Below are 18,790 nucleotides of genomic sequence, written 5' to 3'. Positions count from 1 at the left end.
CTATACGTATATCTATTGGGGCTGTGTGCCCGGAGGGCTCCTCTGTTCTCTGCCAGCCCCGGAGCCATGGTGGGGGAGCAGGGAGTGGCGCTGTCCCCAATGCTACTCCCAGGGAGTCGCTCAGGGTGCAGGCAGGGGGGGGGGTAGCTGGGGGGGGGCTGTGTGCGGGCAGGGAGATAGCTCTGGGGGTAGCTGGGGGGGGCTGTGTGCGGGCAGGGGGTAGCTGGGGGCTGTGTGCAGGCAGGGGATAGCTGTGGGGTAGCTGGGGGCTGTGTGTGGGCAGGGGGGTAGCTGGGGGCTGTGTGCGGGCAGGGGATAGCTGTGGGGGGGTAGCTGGGGGCTGTGTGCGGGCAGGGGGAGAGTTGTGGGGGTAGCTGGGGGCTGTGTGCGGGCAGGGGGATAGCTGTGGGGGGGTAGCTGGGGGCTGTGTGCGGGCAGGGGATAGCTGTAGGGGTAGCTGGGGGCTGTGTGCGGGCAGGGGGATAGCTGGGGGCTGTGTGCGGGCAGGGGAATAGCTGTGGGGGTAGCTGGGGGCTGTGTGCGGGCAGGGGGGTAGCTGGGGGCTGTGTGCGGGCAGGGGATAGCTGTGGGGGGGGTAGCTGGGGGCTGTGTGCGGGCAGGGGGATAGCTGTGGGGGGGTAGCTGGGGGCTGTGTGCGGGCAGAGGAATAGCTGTGGGGGGGGGTAGCTGGGGGCAGGCAGGGGGATAGCTGTGGGGGTAGCTAGGGGCTGTGTAGGTCAGGGTGCAGGTAGGGGGTAGCTGGAGGCTGGGGGCCCAGAGGGCTCCTCTGTGGTCCCTGTTCTCAGAGGGCTGCCAGCCCCAGAGCTGTCCCCAGTACTATCCTGTTCTTGCATTGCAATTTTTTGGGGGGGGCAACAGCCCCGTGCCCTTCAACTCTGCCCGTGGGCTCCGGGCTTCAGCCGCACACGAGTCCAGGGGATCACAGCTTCAACTCCCGACGAGGGGGGGGGAAACGGGACACTGGCGAGCAGATTCTGGGCTTCAGCCGGACCGCTGGTTGAGAACGGCTGACCTAGACCATCCCGACAGGTGTTTGTCCAACCTGTTCTGAAAAACTTTCAGTGACAGGATTCCACAACCTCCCTTGGAAGCCAATTCCAGAGTTTAACCGCCCTCGAAGTTAGAAAGTTTCTCCTAACATCTAACCTGAACCTCCCTCGCTTCAGATGATGCTGGTTATGGTTTGTCCGCCCTCCAGCTCAGATGTGTCAGAAGTTACCATTGTCTGAAGAGACAAGTATCTTCGCTGTCCCTTGGTGTGAGTACAGGGACGGGGTCTTGTCCTCTATCCAGTGATGAGCTGTCACAATCTTAACAACCGGTTCCCTATAAAAAGTTCTGATGTAAGGGATGTGCCCCAGTATGTATTTTTTGCACCCACAGGGTTACCATACGTCCGTATGTTCCCGGGAGGAATTTTTAATATTTAAAAATTCCTCCCGGATGGCGATTTAAGAACCAAAAAGCCTGACCTGTCCGGGAAAATATGGGTGTGTGTTAACTCTGCCGAAAGCTCTTTTTTAAAAAGATGGGCCTGAGCTAGAAATGAGCTCCGTTTCCCATGTGTGGGGCCCTGCCACTCCTTGGGGCTGTGCTAGGGGGACCAGATGTCCCGATTTTGGGGTCTTTTTCTTATATAGGCTCCTATTACCCCCCCCCCCCCCGTCCTGATTTTTCACACTTGCTGTCTGGTCACCCTAGGGTGTGCACATGTGGGTTCCAGCTGCTCCCTGGCCCCCTCCTTGAAGCAGGTGTGCAGGGTTACTGCCCTGGGAACTGCAGGACACCAGTGGACGTGGGGCCAGCTGTAGACAGGGGCATGGGGCAGGGCCAGCTGGAGGCAGGGGGAGTGGGACTGGCTGCGGGTAGGGCAGGGGGTGTGGGGGTGGCTGGAGGCAGGGGCTGGTGCGGGCAGGACAGAGGGTGAGGGGGTGGCTGGAGGCAGGGACTAGCTGCAAGCAGGGGGTTTGGGGGTGGCTGGATACGGGACAGGGGGTGGCTGGAGATGGGCTGGCTGTGGGCAGGAGGTGCAGGGGTGGCTGGAGATAGGGGCTGGGTGCGGGGGTGGCTGGAGGCAGGGAGTGGCTGCGGGCACGGGGTGCAGGGGGGGCTGGAGACAGGGCAGGGGGTGGCTGGAGGCAGGGGGTGCAGAGCTGGCTGCGGGCAAGAGGTGCGGGGGGTGGCTGGAGGCACGGCAGGGGGTGCAGGGGGTGACTGGAGGCAGGGGGTGTGGGGCTGGCTGCGGGCAGGGAAGAGGGTGCGGGGCTGGTTGCAGGCAGGAGGTGCAGGGGCTGGCTGCGGGCGTGGCTACAGGCAGGGCAGGGGGTGGCTGCGGGCAGGGCAGGGGGTGCGGGGCTGGCTGCGGGCAGGGCGGGGGGCGCTCACGGGCAGAGCGGCTCGGAGCAGCCCAGGCCCAGCAGAGCAGCCGGGGACCCACCCGGCAGAAGCGGGAGCCCCAGGGCCAGGGGAGCAGCCCCAGCTCCAGGGCTCGTGGCCAGGGCCAGGGGGCAGCCCACGTGGCTCCCGCAGCGCAGCGCCCCCAGTGGCCAGAGGAGGAATCACATCACCTCCCAGCCAGAGCCCAGCGAAACCTCAGCGCCCCCTGCAGGGAAGCGGGTTATCAACCGGTTCTAACCACCGGGTCGCGCGAACCGACTCCAGCTCCCCACCGCCTCTGTCCCTCCCTTTACCAGCCTTGTTCTCACCCCAGCTGTGCGGCACGCCAGGCCATCTGTTCCCGGCCTGGCTCTGCTCTGTGCGTCCAAGTCGGCCCCCCTGAAGTATGCCTGATGGCGACACTGAGCACCGCCACCGCAATCGCCACCCAGGTGTTTGAAGCTCCGCAGGCCGCTGGCCGCCGGCTCCCGATGCCCGTGGCTGTTGCAAGCACTGAGATCACTTGTTGGCCACGATCCAGTCTCTGGGGGAGCCTGGTGCCCTGGGACGGCAGCCTACGGCCTGCTCCCACTGCTGGGAAGCGACACGGGACAGGGTATGGGGCGTGTTACAGCTGAAGGAAACGTGCAAACCCGCTACCAGGAATACCGAGCTCCCATCACACACCCCAAACCGCGCCTGGTGAAACAGCTGCTCTGGGCAGTGCTGCCCGCCTCAGCTGCCAAGGGTCACCGTGGAAGCCTCCTAAATGCTTTAAAGCCCCAAAGGTCACTCACCAGGCCTTTAACACTAAGCACCCAAGCTGGGCGCTGAGCTGAGCGTCTGCGGGCGGAGAGACGATATACACCCAGCTCACCCCCTTTTCACATAGTTACAGCCAAAGAACCTCAGTGTCCAGCGTGACGGGGAGACAGCACCTTCCTGGCTGGCTCGCTCCTTGTGGGAGTGCTCAGTGCCGTGGGAGCAGGTGCTTCCGCTCCGAGGGGAAAGGCCATAGCCTGCATGGAAAGGAGGGTTCAATCCCCTCCCATGACAAGCAGCCCTAGTGGGTTGTTCTAAGGGTGGGAAAGCACAATGTCTGCACTGCACCAGTGACTTTCTCTTCTGCCACTTTGCAGTGCACACAAGAGGAAAAGTCGGCACCAGACACAACGGAAGGGACTGCGCCTTTGTATCTTGGTGCTGAGAAATTCGCAATTCTCAGGGCAGCCCGTCTGCCTCCTTTTTCACTGAGGAAATGAGGCAAAGAGCATGTTTTGGTTCACTGAGAGAGGGGGTGTTTGTTTAGAAACAACGTGCTGCCCATCGCTGATGCAGCAAGCAAAGAACCTGAGAACCCCGAGAACCCCGAGAGGAAACTGCTGCTGCTCCCCCCGAGTATGGAAGCTGGGGCATGGCTGCCCCTTTCTGCAGAGAGAACGTGGGGGCAGGAACGCGGGACGGACTCTGGGACATTCCCCTCTGTGATTTGCGCCTCAATTATTTGGAGGGAGAAGGAAGATTATTTGCCCATCCTCCAGCTGGCAGCATCTGTGGGTCAGGCCCTGGGATCCACCACAGACCTAGCCCCATGGCCAGTGAAGCTGTGGAGGCTCTGCCCCTCGCTCACCCTTCCACCGCCCTGTCAAGGTGATTCCACACTCCGGCATGGTGCAGGCTCCAGCTCAGGGACGCGGAGCTCTGAATTCCCTGCAGCCCAGCCTGGGGCTCTCAGGTGGGGCCCAGTTATAGGGTCGATTCCTTCCTACTTTACAGGGAGATGAGCTGTTGAATTTTCCATACAAAGTTCGCTATAGTTTTTAGCTTGCCACAGAATTAAAAACACAACACATTTCATAGGCGGTGTGAATCTTTTATCAATGTCCTCACCCTCTGGTCATTATGTCCTGTGACCCACTGCAGGAATTAGCTCAGCCCCACCTAACAGATACAGGTATTGATTTGATTTCAAAACCCTGCTCTGCCCCACAAACCAGCGGAGAACCAGTGAGGAATTCCCAAGTCAATCTGGGATTCCGATGGACGTTAACAATTCCTTGGGCACAGATTGCTGGGAATAATCTCCCAGCTAAGCGGCTCTGGCTGCCTCCGCACCCCCGTGAAATTGCCCAGTAGGATGGTGGGGTGGGGTGGGGTGTGTGAGCTGCCTCCAAGCCCAAGAAGGCGCAGCCAAGATAGCAAATGAAAAGCAGGAACAAAACACTTCCTGGCTGTGGCGATTCTCGAAGGACTCCAAGCAGCTCTGCCCAGGGCGGGCGCACGTGTCCGTCGCCTTTTGCTCAGGAGTTTGCACGGCTCCAGCTGAGAGGGCATCTCTGGGAGTAAACACCAGGCCCATCTCCACCCCCATCCGGACCGGGGAAGAGTCGCTTGCCCCTTGTGCGGCGTCAAAGGCGCGCTGCTGATTCTCTGAGGGTGGTGCGGCGAAGCAGAACTCCCTTCAGCGTCTGGGAGCTGGCGGAGGTAATCTGAAAGGCAGCGGCATGGGATGGTCACTAGACGAGCTGGGAGCGGGACGGCCCCCCCCTTGCAGTAGGGAGCAGGTCAGGAGAGCCGGCTGTGTGGGGCAGGGCAATGGCCCAGCTCTGCTGGTCCGAGACAGATTCACGACAGGGAATGCTGAAGGAGGACGTCTGCTGGAGTCCCAGCCCTGGAGCTGGCAGGAATGAACAGTGCACAGGCCGTGTGTGAACTCCCAGCCTCACCCCACCAGGCACCGCAGGGAGCCGGGCAGCAGCGCTCGCAGTGGCGGGCGCTCCCAGCCATGCCAGAATCCCTGGGAGAGGGAACCCGCAGCACCCCCAGCACCAGGCAGGCGGCAGTGCAGCTCGTCTGCTCAGCTTTGTGCTCACTCTTGGTTTGCAAGCGCAAAAAAGCACATGCAAAAAGGGAGAGCTGGCCCCGGCCCTTTGAAAACCACCCCCCTGAACGCCGCTCCCTCCTGGAAACGAGAGCCACACGAGCCTCACCTTCACCAGCACATAGTCCCCTGGCTGGGCTCTGACCAGAGCCCCTGAGCCAGTGCCGTCCTCCATCTCCGTGTCGGGGAAGACCACTCTGATGTTTCCGTCGTTCCGACCGCACAGCTGGGCAGCAGAGCGCTTGCTGGGCTGGGAGGGGGACAGGGAGCGTTATCTGCACAGCATCAGCCTCGACACACGGCTGGACTCTACTGCCCGGGGGGTTGAGTGCTGCGGCCAGTATTAAAATCCACCTTCTGTGTCGTTAAGCAAGAGCTCTGGCTGCAGCAGCTGTGCTGGGAGAGGGACACCGAGGATGAGGCAGCCAAAAAGCCTCCACTGATTGTGGGTGCCCAACTTGAGACATGTCTAAACCCCACCCCCAGCGGGACTGTCAACTCTTCAGGGCAGGGACCCTGTCTTCACATCTGTCTGTAACGCATCCAACGGACAGACATATTATACCAACTCCTCCAGTCTGGGCTCTTGTCACCTGACAAGCATCCCCTGCAGCCACACCCTGAAAGAATTCTTCTGCAGCCTGCCAAAAGTCCTATTTCACGACCTCCCCAAAGCCAAGATTTTCCAAAGCAAGTGCATGGAGTTATGTCCCTACAGAAAAGTGGCCTGATTTTTAATGGGTGCTTCTAAGTACTTTGCTCTGCCCTTCTGAAGAGCAGGGCACTTCTTTAGGTACGTATCGCTGGCCCTGGACTCGAGGGCGTATGTGCTGGGGAGGTCGAATGGCTTCAGAGCCTCTTGGGCCGGGGGTGGGAAGCAGATCCAGCGTTGTGCTAAAGTTCCACTCACCCCCTCCACCAGCACGAGCTGCGACCGGCCCACCATGGCCCCGTTCGCCCTGGTGGCCTCCTCCCGGAAGACGGAGATGAGTTCCTCCAGCCGCCTTCGCTTCACCTCAGCCGGTACGTCGTCCTGCAGCCGGTGATAAGCCCGGGTTTTCTGAAACAATAAACAGATTAAAAGCCCTTTCTCGGCCAGGTTGCCAGGGGTAGGAGCCCTGTCCTGTCTGAGCCAGCGGGGCTCAGATGCCATTCAAACCAGGAAAAAACTTTGCACAGGTGGCCAGTTAACTCCCACCCCGAGGAGGAGATTTATCTTCCTTTGTCCCCTTCGGCCACTGCCGACCTCCCGCCTTCTTTCCCACCACCTGGCACTCCTGGGACAGCCGCCAGGAGACCTCCTGCCTCTTCTGCCAAAAGCCGACCAGTTCCACGTGCAGAGGGCTGATACCTGGCTACACACTGCATCTGCAAAATTCCCCTCCAGCAAAGCCAAATGTGCTGCGATCAGCCCCCGAGGCTCAGCTCGGGGGCCACACCTCATGCTGGGGTGCAAACTGTGCTGCAAAACCAGCTCCCCCAGCTGGCAGCCTGGATGCTCACATGGCGTTTCGCACGTGGACTGCGCTGAGCAAGGGCACAAATTGCTTCCGGGAAAGGCTGCCCCACGGGCTGCTTTGCTGAGCTGGACTGTATCAGCTCATGCTCCACAGCCATAATCCCCATGGGCTGGGAACATCCTCACTTGGGCAGCACAGCCCCACGGATGCTGACAGTGGGACTGCACACAAGCCATTCACGTGCATGGTGCTGTCCAAGAGACTGGGGCTCAGTAACACTGTCACTGCCATTCGCTTGAGGGGAGGGAGGGGAAAACAGGCAAGAGCTGACACGGACCAGGATGACCACGCGAGGGACAACGGAGGCTTCTCCCCCAGGCCCCGCACTCACCTGCCTCATGCTGTAGGCAAAGAGGAAACCCACGTTGTAGCGGACTTGCCTGAGCAAAGACACTGTCTGCTGGTGATCGCCCTCGGTCTCGCCGCAGAAGCCAGCGATGAAATCGCTGCTGAGACTCACTCCTGGCACCGAGAGGCACACGGTTACACAGCCAGGGAGTGGACCCTTCGCCCCACAAAGCACAGAGAAGAAGGGAATACCCAGGGCAGCTGTGAGCAGCTTTATTCCCCATCAGCCCTACCTGCCAGGACCCTTTCCCAGCATGCATAAGGACAGAGCGAGGCCAGGGGCTGGCTTTGGGTGCACAGTCACTGCCATGAGGAGAGGGTGAGGGTCGGGCAGGCCACCCCGCTGATCTCGTTTCATTTGGAGGAACATCCTGGTTCTTCCCTTGGGCCCCATCAAATGCAAAGCCCAAACCTTGATCTAGCCAATCCCAGCACTGCTGCCCATGTGTGAGGATGAGCGAGGGATTCTAGCAGGGGAAGTGAGACACAGACAGGTCAGGTCCAGGCGAAAGGAAACCCTTACCTGGTATGGAATCCCGCACATGCTGTATGAGCTCTAAATACGCTTCTCTTGTGTAGCTGTCAGGAAACGCACAAGGACGGGTTGGTTATGAAGCTCTGATGTCATCAGGGAGACAGGAAACAAAAGCAGCATCTGCAGGGTCTCCCCCAAACCCGGGGATTCCTCTGGCTGGACCCGAAGCTCAAGAGGAATGGAGCGGGTGATTGCGTCTCCTCCATCTCCCTCCCTGCCGCACTGGGCCAGGCGGGCAACACGCCCATGACAAAGCTCAAGGCACCATTACCACAGCCCTGCAATCGCTTGGGGGCCACACAGAGGGGGGCACCGGCCTTTGCAAACACTGCGAGGGGAGGTGCTGAGGCAGAACCAAAAGGGCATGGAACGAAATCTGGCCGACGGAAGTGAACACTGCTTGGAGAGGCGTGACTGCAAGGCGTGTTCGCCACGTCAGGACTGAGACTCAGACAGAGCTGGAGAGGCGCTGCCGGAATCCCCCCCCCAACCAAAACGTCGGGGGGGGGGGGTCATTAAACTGACAGGCAAAATGTTCCCCCGGGGCCTCTGAACTAGCCTTTGCTGCCATCCCACGCCTGCCTGGCCAACGCACAGTCATTACACATGCCAACAGCCATGTCTGAGGAGCGTGCAGCTCCTCAAGCTGCGTCTGGCCGAGACGGCGGCCCTGGAAGGCTCCCGCTCCCCCATCTCCGAGCCGAGGGGCAGGCTGCAGCGCAGCCAGGAGGGGAACGCGTCCCCTCAGTCAGACTCACCCTCGCCTCATGGCCTCCAGGATTCGGGAGCTCCCGCTCTGGGCCGGGAGGTGGAGCTGTTTGCAGATGTTGTGCCTCTCCTGGATGAGTTGCAGGACCTGCCGAGAGGAGAGCGGACGGGTGGTCACAGAGCTGCCAAGCTGCACACTGCTCTGGCCCAGATAAAGGGAACAGCCTCCCTAAGCGACGGGGAGCAAACAGCAATTGCAAAGACACAGCTCCCACTCGGCACCAGCCGCTGGGGATGATCTCAGCCTGGCTCCCTTTGAGGAGAGCTGCAGCTCCCATGGCGAGGAGGTGAAATCCCGCAGCTGTGTGCTCCACAGGGAGGGATCTGGGCAGTCCCTTCATACGCACCTCGTCAGGAAAGTCCTTGGGGTGCGGGGAGGTGAAACGGATCCGCATTTCCGGGTCGACTCTGGAGACCTGATCCAGCAGATGTGTGAAGCGCAAGCCCCCCTCTTTAGCCTTGTAGATGGTGCTAAAGCCGCGGCTCAGGCCAGGAGCGGCTGCCGAGCGGAACTGGACCTCGGAGGTGTCTCGGAAGCTATTGACGTTTTGACCCAGGAGGGTCACTTCTTTCACCCCCTGTGGAGCCGTCAAGATGAGTCAAAAGGGAAATATAAGCCTAGCCAGCAAACCAAGACAAGCCTCCGGAAAAACCCCAGCTTTGCAAAGCCATCGCCAAGGGGGCAGGTTTGGTGCGCTGGTGGGAAGGGGCGGGGGCCGACGCCTGCACTTCACGCACAGACCTGCCAGAGCCCTGGGAGCAGCAGGACGAGCTCACCGCCCTGCCGGTGTGATGCCCTCGAGGGCCAAGGGGCAGCTCCCTCTCCACGGCCTTGTCAAGCCTTGACCTCTCGGCCAAGACCGTCCAGCCTACAGGAGCACAGACCGGGAGGGAGGTTTTGTGACGTAGACGCCTCTGCACCCGGAACAAGCCGGGGACCATCCAACCTGTTCCCATGGGCCATCGAACAGATGGGAAGGATTCGGGGGCGCCACCGGCCTGGGCTGGATTTGAAGAGGTGACTGCCTCTGTACCCCATCACAGCACAACTCCCTGAGCCAGCTGGTCCCAGATCCTCTGCTCTGCAGCCAGCCCCCCTCTCACTGCCCAGGCCCAAGGGCCCCGCCCTGTAGGGGGGACAGGGAACAGCCTTTGGTCACTCCCTTCTGGGCTGTCCCGTAGGGAGAGCCATGGCTCTATGTTTATCTAAAGAACCAGCCCCAGTGAGCACTCGCCACTGATCCCCGAGCGGGGCTGGTCACCACACGCCTCCGGGGGCTTGGCTCAGTGCAGCGCTTGGGGCTGCTGGCGCAAAGATCAGCGCTGCCAAGCAGCCTGCCCCAAGAGCTCCCACTGCCCGGGGCTGGGCCGGGCAGGGTGCAAAGGGCAGCGCACCTGATCAGACAGCATCTGCACTTCCCGCAGGATGGAGGCCACGGGCCGGCTCCTCTCGCGGCCGCGGGTGAAGGGGACGATGCAGTAGCTACACATGTTGTCACAGCCGCGCATGATCGATCTGCGGAGGGGACACGCCAAAGAACGGGCGACGGTCATGCTAGGAAAGCCACTGGCTGAGCACGCTCACCACGCGGACCCACTGCCTCTGGGCAAACCTGCCCCACATGGGAGGTGCCCACATCTTCCTCCCTCCCTCCCAGGGCAGGGTGGTAACCACCCCTGTCTGTACCCCGACGGCACATCCACACCTAGGACATGGCTTCACAGCTGGGCGGCTCCGTATCAGAAAGGAACGTATCAGAAAGGGGGGCACTGCCCTGGAAGGAGCGATGTACAAGGCAGGATAAAATACGCACAACTTGGGTGCCCAGGACCGGGCAGGGAGGGCGAGGCAGCCGCCCACCTGGGAGAAGTGCAAATATCAGAGGCAGGGGAATCGCCTGGAGTGGTGCTGGGGTAGTGGGACCAAGCACTGGAAGGGAAACCAAGGCCGGCTATTTGGAAAAGCTCCCTGACAGTCAGAACTGTCGGGCAGCCTCACCAGGGCCGGGGGGAGTCTGATCACCGGGGATAAAGCAGGAGCGACTGTACAACAGGCTTGCATCAGCTGGGTGATGGCCTGGGTCCGCATTGCCAGGGACGAGCACAGTACAGAGACTAGCTGACAGGTCTCTGCCATCTCTCACGTCTGTTTCCCCACGACCCTCCGAAATCAGAGCCCTGCAGAGCAGGGCAGGTGGGAGAGAGAGACTCCTCGGCTCTTACACAAATGCAGAGGTGGCATCCGGGCTGGTCTGGACAGGCAGGACATCTGCATACGTCTCGTCTAAGGAGAGCAGGACGTTGGCAGCCTGCTGGCCCGATTCGGCCACAGTCAGCAGCCGGGGCAGGTCACGGTAAGCATCAGGGCCTGCCACGATATCCACCAGCTTCTCCCTGTGCAGGATCTCCTCCCTCAGCCTCTCAGCCATGCAGCCTGCGGCCAGAGGAGAATGGTCAGTGTCGAGAGGCCCCTCACCCTCACACCCCCCCGCCCCCCACAGCTGGCTCTTCCCCATCAGAGAAGGCTCAGTGCCCCATGAAGCCAGCGTCCTGGGATGTAGCTTTTCGTCCCCTCGACAGTGGATGTAACCCCCACCCACCTCTTGCCGTGGCCACGCGGGAACGCTGTACATACGGCCACGTACCTAGAATCCCGATGCGGAGAGGTGCCTGGGACCGCAGCTGCTTGGATTTCAGAGCCGTGAGGTGCCGCAGGCGGTTCCAGATCGCCTGCTCAGCCTTCTCCCTGGGGAGCCATGAGAAACGGCAGTGAGTGACGCCTACGGCTCTTCCCAGGCCCCGTCCAGCCACGGGCCCCAGGCACTGGTTGAACACTGGGAACTAGAGGCAGGGAAGGTTATCAGCCTCCTTCCACAAACAAGGCACCTGGCTGCCGAGTGACACACCCACGTGTGTGACACGGCCAGGGAAAGAGCTCAGCCCCCATCTCCGCAGCCTGGACCCTGAACCTCGTCCACTGTAATCACACCCCGGAGCCCTAGATTAGGCCAGAGGGACCCTTTCGATTAGCTGACCTGTCACATGGGCCAGAGAACCTCACCTGTGCCCTTGGCATCCAGCCTGCAGCATGCGCTGAGCTGGAACAGATCTACTGGGCAAATACCCAGTCCTGACTTAGGGCATCCGAGAGACCAAGACCCCAGCACATGCCCAGGTCAGTTGTTCTGATGGTTAATCCCGCACCCCTGGTAAAAGCCTGCACCATCTCTCTAGGCCCAATGTGTCCAGCTTCATCTTCCAACCATTGAAACTCATGAGGTTTTGTTTTGCTAGATTAGAGAGCCATCTGCTATCAGAAACCACTTCTCCATGCGGGTTACGTGGGACGTACCATGACGAAAGCACCCCGTACCCGCTCTTGGATACAATAAATAAACTGAGGAGCTTCTTAAATCACTCATTAGAAGGCCTGTTTTCCAGACCTCAGACTCTTCTTGTTGTTCTTTCCAGAACCCTTTCCAATTTTTCCCCATTCTGACCCCACGAAAATGAAGGAGGATACTTGTAGGGACGGAGTACCATGGCCTGGGCCCGTTGTGCAGGGTGGGCACGGTTACAGCGCACAGACGGCATTATTTCGGCACCGCATCACCACGTGCTGTTTTGTTTGCTTGCACAGGTATTGCCAGTAGGCCGCAGCGACACGGCGGAAATTCTTCCGAATCAGCGAGACTGAGGTCTTTCAGAGGAAAAATCGGACTTTACTGGTGACACAAACTGCATCCCAGCTGACCATCAGCATTCTGCGATGCATTCAGAAACCGCATGCAATTTTACCACAAGCACTGGATTACATCCCACGAGCTATTGTGACGAGAGGAGGAGATGGAGAAAAGAGGCGAGAAGCAGAGAAGCAAAAACAGATGCAGATTAAGTAGTAAAAAGAAAGTGGCTTCCTTCTGTAGAAGGCTGCTTTAAGTGTCTCTGCTGGTGAGTGTGTGTTGTGGGGCCCTCTCGTTACTGATTGGCAGAGGAGAAGATTGTCTCAGGTCCCACCTACAGAACCTTCTCTCTTTAGCTCAGACTGTAGCAACTCGACTTCTAGCTCGGGAGCTCCTTGGTTCAGTCGCCAGCGTGTCAGCCAGGATGGCAGTCGTCACAGGGACACCCGTTATGTTAAGAACATAAGAGCGGCCAGGCTGGGTCAGACCAAGGGTCCATCCAGCCCAGCATCCTGTCTGCCAACACTGGCCAATGCCAGGTGCCCCAGAGGGAGTGAACCTAACAGGCAACGATGAAGTGATCTCTCTCCTGCCATTTCATGTTCACTTCGGGCCTGCGCGACAGCAGAGACCAGGGTGACCACGACGGGGAATGCTGACGTGCCACAAGGCTAGCACCGTAATAAGGTCAGTCCAGCTCTTCAGGTGGGCAGTTCCAGGTCTCCAAGCTCCTGGCTCTGATCTCCGACACCCAGGGACATTCACCCTCCACGGTTTCCAAATAACCCTTTCTAAGAAAGCAAAGTTCCTTACCTGACAGAGCAGGTGACCAGGAGAATCACGTCCGCCTACAGTGGAGAAGACAGCAGAAATGAGAGAAGGAAGATCAGGTCTCCACGCAAGCTGGAACCCAGGCACCACCAGCATCACAGCTACCAGCTAGGTCAGCGATTGCTACGACTCCACCCAGGGATCCAGGAAACAGAGCGGAGAAAAAGCATAACGGAAAACAGGCAGCGTGCTCCACTGAATGGATGAGCGATAGCCCGGCCACCTGCTTCACGCTGGGCCCACTCCCCTTCGCAGCCAGGACAGACGCAACAGTTAAAAAATATAAATCAAGCTTTATTATTGTGCCCAGCACATTGTTCCATTCCCGCTGCCGAGCAGGGCTTCCCACAGAGTTAGCACTTGAACCGGCAGGGTGCTCTGCAGAGGAGACCCCACTGAGGGTACCTCAGCATCTCGCAGGATCAGACCCTTCATGTAAAGTGCTTCTCGACCCATGCTGGGAGACTTGGCCCCAGGGGTTCACGGTGCAGCACCATAGCAAGTCCTTGTGCAGACCCTGGATGTCAGGATAGCTAGCACAGTGCCATACCTCCTCCAGCTGGTGTGTCCTCAGGTAGCCACTCTTCTGTAGGATGGCCCAGGCAATCTCGGTGTCATTAACGTTCATTTGGCAGCCATAGGTCTCCAGATACACTGCAATTAAACAGAAGGCAGCTCCCGGTCATGACCAGGACAGACAGGGGAGGGTTCAGCTCCAGTTTCCTTTCCCAAAGTTCTGTAGCCATTCAGCCATTCAGGCTGGGGACAGCTATTAATACTTGGTGGCATGGGCCCCCTGGTGAGGGCCTTACATGCTAATTGCACTTCCTCCTTGAGGGGAGGGATACCTCAGTGGTTTGATCACTGGCCTGCTAAACCCAGGGTTGTGAGTTCAATCCTTGAGGGGGCCATTTGGGATCTGGGGCAAAAATTGGGGATTGGTCCTGCTTTGAGCAGGGGGTTGGACTAGATGACGTCCTGAGGTCCCTTCCAACCCTGGTATTCTATGATAAACTCTCCAAATCCTGACCCTGCAGAGCAGGCAAAGCAAGGCTGCACCTGTCCCTGCTGATTGCAGGGGGCGTTCGGAGACTCACCCATTGGGCAAACCCGCTCAGTGGTCTGCCGAAAGATTCAGACAAGTTGTACCCTAACCTGGGTGCGCTGCATGAACCCAGAGAGCCAACATAGCCTAATGACAGTGGCTTAGTGAGGATGGAAATCCTGCTGGAATGGCGAGGAGGCCAAGGATGTAACAAACTGGCCATGTGTGCTCAGGCCCCAGCTGGGCCTGGACCTGCAGCCCTGAACACACGAGCCCCTTCCACCTGACCGACAGGCATAAAGTGGTTGGCTGCACAGAGGCAGCAGTTTCTGGGGCCAGATGCTGGAGGGAGACGGGATCCCATCACTCAGCCCGTCTGTCACATTTGGCTCTGCCTTGTGCCTCTCACAGCCAACCCGCTGCTCTCCCACCTGGGCTCAGATTCACGCAGACAGCACACCAATCGCCTCACCCTCCACGCTGGCTCCTTCCACCCCAAGACACAGGGGAAAGGGCAGTCACAGTTTCCTAATTTCAGACAAAGAAATGAGCAGGAACAGCCCCTGGCCGGGCACTTCCCGGGGAGTCTCAGCGCTGCCTAGCCCTGGGACTGATTACACTAGCCCATCGGTCACTGGTTCGCAGGGCGAGACTCGCTAGCCCCCGATGACAGCCTAGCTCCAGGTCACTGACGGCTGGACTCTGGCACGACCGCGGCCTGTCACAACGCCCAGGATGTGGGGACAGGCGCACGGGAGAACCAGACAGCTGGTGCAATGAACAGGTGTGAGGCAGCCCTGAGGAAAGGGGTGAGTGGGGCTGAGAAGGGGCGCAGACAGGGCAGTAACACAGACCTTTCCTCCTGGCTTCCTCCAGGATGCTGGAGGTGAGATAGGGCGCTGGCTCCTCCGGCTCCTCCAGCTGATGGCGAGTTCCCTGAGCTGGGGACGCGTTTCTTAAGAAGTGCCGCAGCGTTGGCCCCGCTGCCAGCCGGGCGCTGAAGTCCGCCAGGCCCCCGTCCCGCTCGCCCGGGCCCCGGGTGGACAGGCGAGCTCGGCCCTCGGAACCAGCGGCCCAGGACAAGGGCCTCCCGGGGAACGTCCCAGCTGCTCCCAAGACGCGTTGTAAGGGCTGGAGCATCGCGGCCGATGGGCGAGAGACCAGACACCCTGCAAAAGCCCAGAGAGCCGGGCATTCACTAGCCAGCCCCGCTTCACTGACAGCCACCTGCGATGACCTGGGCGCAATCCCCGGCGTGCGGGTTTCAGGACACGGGCTGCGCTCCTGCCCCCGCATCTCGGCGGGGACGGGCTGGGGACGCCAGTGGGGCGCCCCGGCCCCTGCCCAGGCGGAGCTCGCTGCAGAATCGGGGCCTGACAGCCTTTCCCGTGATGCAGAGACGCGCTTCCCTGGGGCCCGTGCAAACGGAGAGGGGGCTAACGGGGGGCGGGGGCAGTGCTGGGGAGGCCTCCTCGCCAGTCGGGTCCCGGGTGGCCGCTGGCCTCGCCCCCAGCCCAGGCGGGCGCCGGTTCTCCCGGGGCGGGCGGCGGGCGCCCCGGGGGCCAGGGCGAGCTGCCGGGCCCCGGCCAAGCCTAGGCAGGGAACCCGGGGCGGGGGCGCGCCCTCTGCGCGCGGGGCGGAAAGGCTGCAGCGAGCCTGGGGGCGCCCCCGAACCAGCCCCGCCCCGGGGCCCGGCCGGGCCGCTGGGGCTGCGTCGCCCTGGCGAACGGGGGCCAGGCCCCCGAGCTCCCCAGCCCGGCGGCCCAGGCTGTACCTGGGCGAGCGGCGGCTCCGCGGCCCCGCTGCCGGCTCGCCCGCCCCGGCCCGGCGCGGCGCTGCCCGGCCCGGCCCCGGCTCGTGGCTGCGCAAAGGGCTCCCCGGGCGGCCGCCGGCCCCGGCTCGTGGCTGCGCAAAGGGCTCCCCGGGCGGCCGCCGGGCGAGCGCAGTTCCTGCCTGGCCGGCTCCGCCGAGCCCCGGCGAGGGGGCCGCCTGGTGGCACCTGGGAGGCGAGCACGCTGGCGGCGGGGGGGGGCTGACAGCTTTCCCGGCTGGGACCCGCTCTCGGGGCCGGCGGCTCCCAACGCCTCGCTCAGGGTCTGCCCTGGCCCCTGTTCCGAAAACTCAGCCCGTGCCCCGCTCCCCCGGCTGTGGGGCAGACGGGAGGCCGAGCGCCCTGGGGCGCCGGCCAGCTCGGCCGTTCCCAGAAACAGAAACCTCCCCTGCTGCTGGGCGCCTGGCACAGGGGTTCTGCACTCCTGGGGCGGGCCGTGCAGTGACACTTGCTTACACGGAAGGGCCGCCCCCGGACCCCTAGCCTGGAGCTTCCCCCGGCCCAGCACGGCCCCCCAGAGTGAACATCCACCCCCAGAAACCACCCCCGCAGGAGAGCGTGGGGCGCAAACACCCAGCAGGCCAGGGCCCCTCCGCACAGGCAGGGTTCCCGCTGTTGGGTTGTAAGATGATCCTTAATTCAATGCTAAACGGCCAGCACTGGCCCAGGAGCCCGGTTGAAAGGGGGGTGGCTGTCAGTGAGGCGGGCCTCGCCTAGGGTGACCAGACAGCAAGGGTGAAAAACCAGAACGGGATGGGGGTAATAGGAGACTATATAAGAAAAAGCCCCAAATATCAGGAGTGTCCCTATAAAATCGGGGCATCTGGTCACCCCAGCCTCGCCTGCTTCCCGGGATCCCAGTTCTCACTAAGAACCAGGCACCTCCCCGCTTCGTGGCTCCACCGTCCCTCTCCTACCGGCTCTGCCCAGAGAGTCACCTCTCTAGGCTGGAAATGGGACTGTTCTGGGTCACGGGAGTCAAGGTGAAAGCAGCCGGGGGCGGGGGGGGGGGGCGGCACCGTTTGGTTCCTGACCCTGGCACTTGCCAGTTGCTGTGTTTGCCCCTCTACCCTGCAGCTCTCTGCCCAGGCTAGTGGCCGTTTGGCAGAGATTTCCACCAAGTGCACAGCTTTGCCTTTGTCTCCCTCTTGTACGTCCACACGTTGCTGCTCACAGCCGCCCCCTGGGCTGGCTGGGGCAGTACAGAAGCCGAGGTGGGACCGGAACCAGTGGCCGGCCTGCCTCTTGCTGTGGCTAGTTCTCACGCTCCTCAGCTCCCCTTTGTTGATGTGCCAGGCCCCTGTGTTCTCGGTGCCTTTTCCCAGAGAGGCCGAGCCTGCCCACATAGAGTCTCCGTTGCTTCCAAATGTCTCTGTGTGCCGGAGCACGCAGCAGCTGGGCCAGAGAATCGGAGTGTGGGGCCAGCGGGGGCCATTGCCGTGGTTCAGACGCAGACCTCCACAGGGTTCACGCCTCACCCATCTCAGCTCCACAGCACCTGCCTCCAGGCCCCATGGCCTGAATCCCACCGCCAGCAAACTGGGCCCCTGAAACCTGCCTCTAAGCGCTGGCTGCAGCCTGGACAGCCGCACTGGAAACCATCTCGCTGCCTGTGACATGCGGGCCTGACGTTCCAACGCAAGGTCTGTTCGTCCTGCTGTCGGCTTTTTCATGCCTCTGACACCCTGGCTGTGCCCACCTTCATCACTGCCTGCCAGGCAAACCTCCCTCAAGCCCTGCAGGACCAGTGTGGCCGCAGGGGCATCCTTCTTCCTCCCCGGCATACTTCTGGCAGTGCGGGGTCTGTGTGGGCTGCTTTGCGGGAAGACAGGGCCCTGGTCTCCAGCATTGCCTACACCAACAGCTCCCTGAACCCCCCCCTCTCCGAGAATTACAGAACAGGGCTGGGGAAATCAGTCCCTACCCTCCTCAAGAGACTCTCAGGCAGAAGTTACTGTCTCGGGACTGCTCTGAGCGACCCACGTAACACCAGAGTTCAGCAGTGGGTGGGAAGGTTAATCTGCGTTCAAACTACTAAAGAAAAAATATCCACTGAATGCGGGGTTAGTATTTCCTACAGATTTGTGTGTCGCCTGGCAGGTAGGGGAGGGGTCTGAGAGTCAGGACTCCTGCGTTTGATTTTTGGCTTTGCTCTAAAACCGAGCATGTGACTTAACCACTCCGTGCCTCAGTTTACTCACCTGTAAGGTGGCTGCCTACCCCCCAGACCTTCTGAATCAGTCGTGCTGCTTGGACAATGATTCACCCCTCCCTTGACAAATTCTGAAGAAAATGATTTTTGTTGTTTTTCTTCTCATAAAAAGTCTTAATTTTTTTTGTTTTGTTGAAAACCTGATCATCAAAAATTTTCATTTTAAACAATAAATTAATTAATAAATGCACTTGGTTTTTCGTTACTGAAAACAGAAAATTTGTTGGATTTCATAGTTTCCCCCCCAAAATTTCCTGGATGTCAAAACATTGTTTTTCATTGGAAAAAAATGTTTTTTGACAGAATGTTTTCAGTCAGCTCTGTTCATTACTGTATGTAATGGAGCTTTCAACTGCTTGGATGAAAGCCATTCTGGACCAGACGCAAAACCCACCGAAGGCAGTGGAAAATTTCCCAGTTGGCTAGTGTGTTACACGCAAACGCTGGCGTGGTGTATATGAGAGGCATGTAAGTGTAAAGTATTATTGTTACGTCAGGTATTTCCGCTGAGTAAAAATTCTGCTGAGGGGCCACGGAAATAGATGACAAACCCCTTCTGCAACCTCTGCCTTTATCAGAGTGTTTTATTTTCCAACAACACAATAAAATGTGTGTTCCTCTTTCTAACATACTTTCGACTGGAGCACGTTGCACCGTGAATAAATAGCTTACAGCTGGTCGGAGCGAAAAGTGGATCGGGGGAGATGCGGGGCTGGGAGCCCTGTTCTGAGGAACTCAC

At 60.2% G+C, this 18,790-nt stretch overlaps 1 protein-coding gene across 1 annotated transcript; it reads right to left on the bottom strand.

Annotated features, from left to right (window-relative positions):
- Positions 1–4,249: 4,249 nt before the first annotated feature.
- Positions 4,250–15,560, bottom strand: CDK5RAP1 (CDK5RAP1 mitochondrial tRNA methylthiotransferase). Its single transcript, XM_048819955.2, has 13 exons — positions 14,863–15,560; positions 13,514–13,617; positions 12,946–12,980; positions 11,095–11,195; positions 10,673–10,883; positions 9,845–9,965; positions 8,797–9,027; positions 8,440–8,537; positions 7,670–7,725; positions 7,130–7,260; positions 6,189–6,338; positions 5,388–5,528; positions 4,250–4,886 (listed from the first exon to the last, which is right to left on the bottom strand). The coding sequence occupies exons 1-13, from the start codon at positions 15,302–15,304 to the stop codon at positions 4,806–4,808; spliced, it is 1,902 nt and encodes a 633-aa protein (XP_048675912.2). The 5' UTR covers positions 15,305–15,560; the 3' UTR covers positions 4,250–4,805.
- Positions 15,561–18,790: the final 3,230 nt, after the last annotated feature.

The sequence above is a fragment of the Caretta caretta genome, chromosome 13, assembly GCF_965140235.1.
Source record: "Caretta caretta isolate rCarCar2 chromosome 13, rCarCar1.hap1, whole genome shotgun sequence".
NCBI classification, from domain to species: domain Eukaryota; kingdom Metazoa; phylum Chordata; order Testudines; family Cheloniidae; genus Caretta; species Caretta caretta.
The sequence above is the reverse complement of the archived record's forward strand: the minus strand, read 5'-3'. Positions and strand labels throughout refer to the sequence as shown.

What these genes read in the sequence shown, in the direction of transcription:
- CDK5RAP1 (XM_048819955.2), bottom strand. Translation starts at nt 15,304, where the DNA reads ATGCGGGGGCAGGAGCGCAGCCCGTGTCCTGAAACCCGCACGCCGGGG. An exon ending in CCAAGGACTTTCCTGACGAG is followed by an intron (nt 8,538 to 8,796) that starts GTGCGTATGAAG and finishes TCCTCTCGGCAG; the next exon opens with GTCCTGCAACTCATCCAGGA. An exon ending in AGCTCGTGCTGGTGGAGGGG is followed by an intron (nt 5,529 to 6,188) that starts GTGAGTGGAACT and finishes TCCCCCTCCCAG; the next exon opens with CCCAGCAAGCGCTCTGCTGC.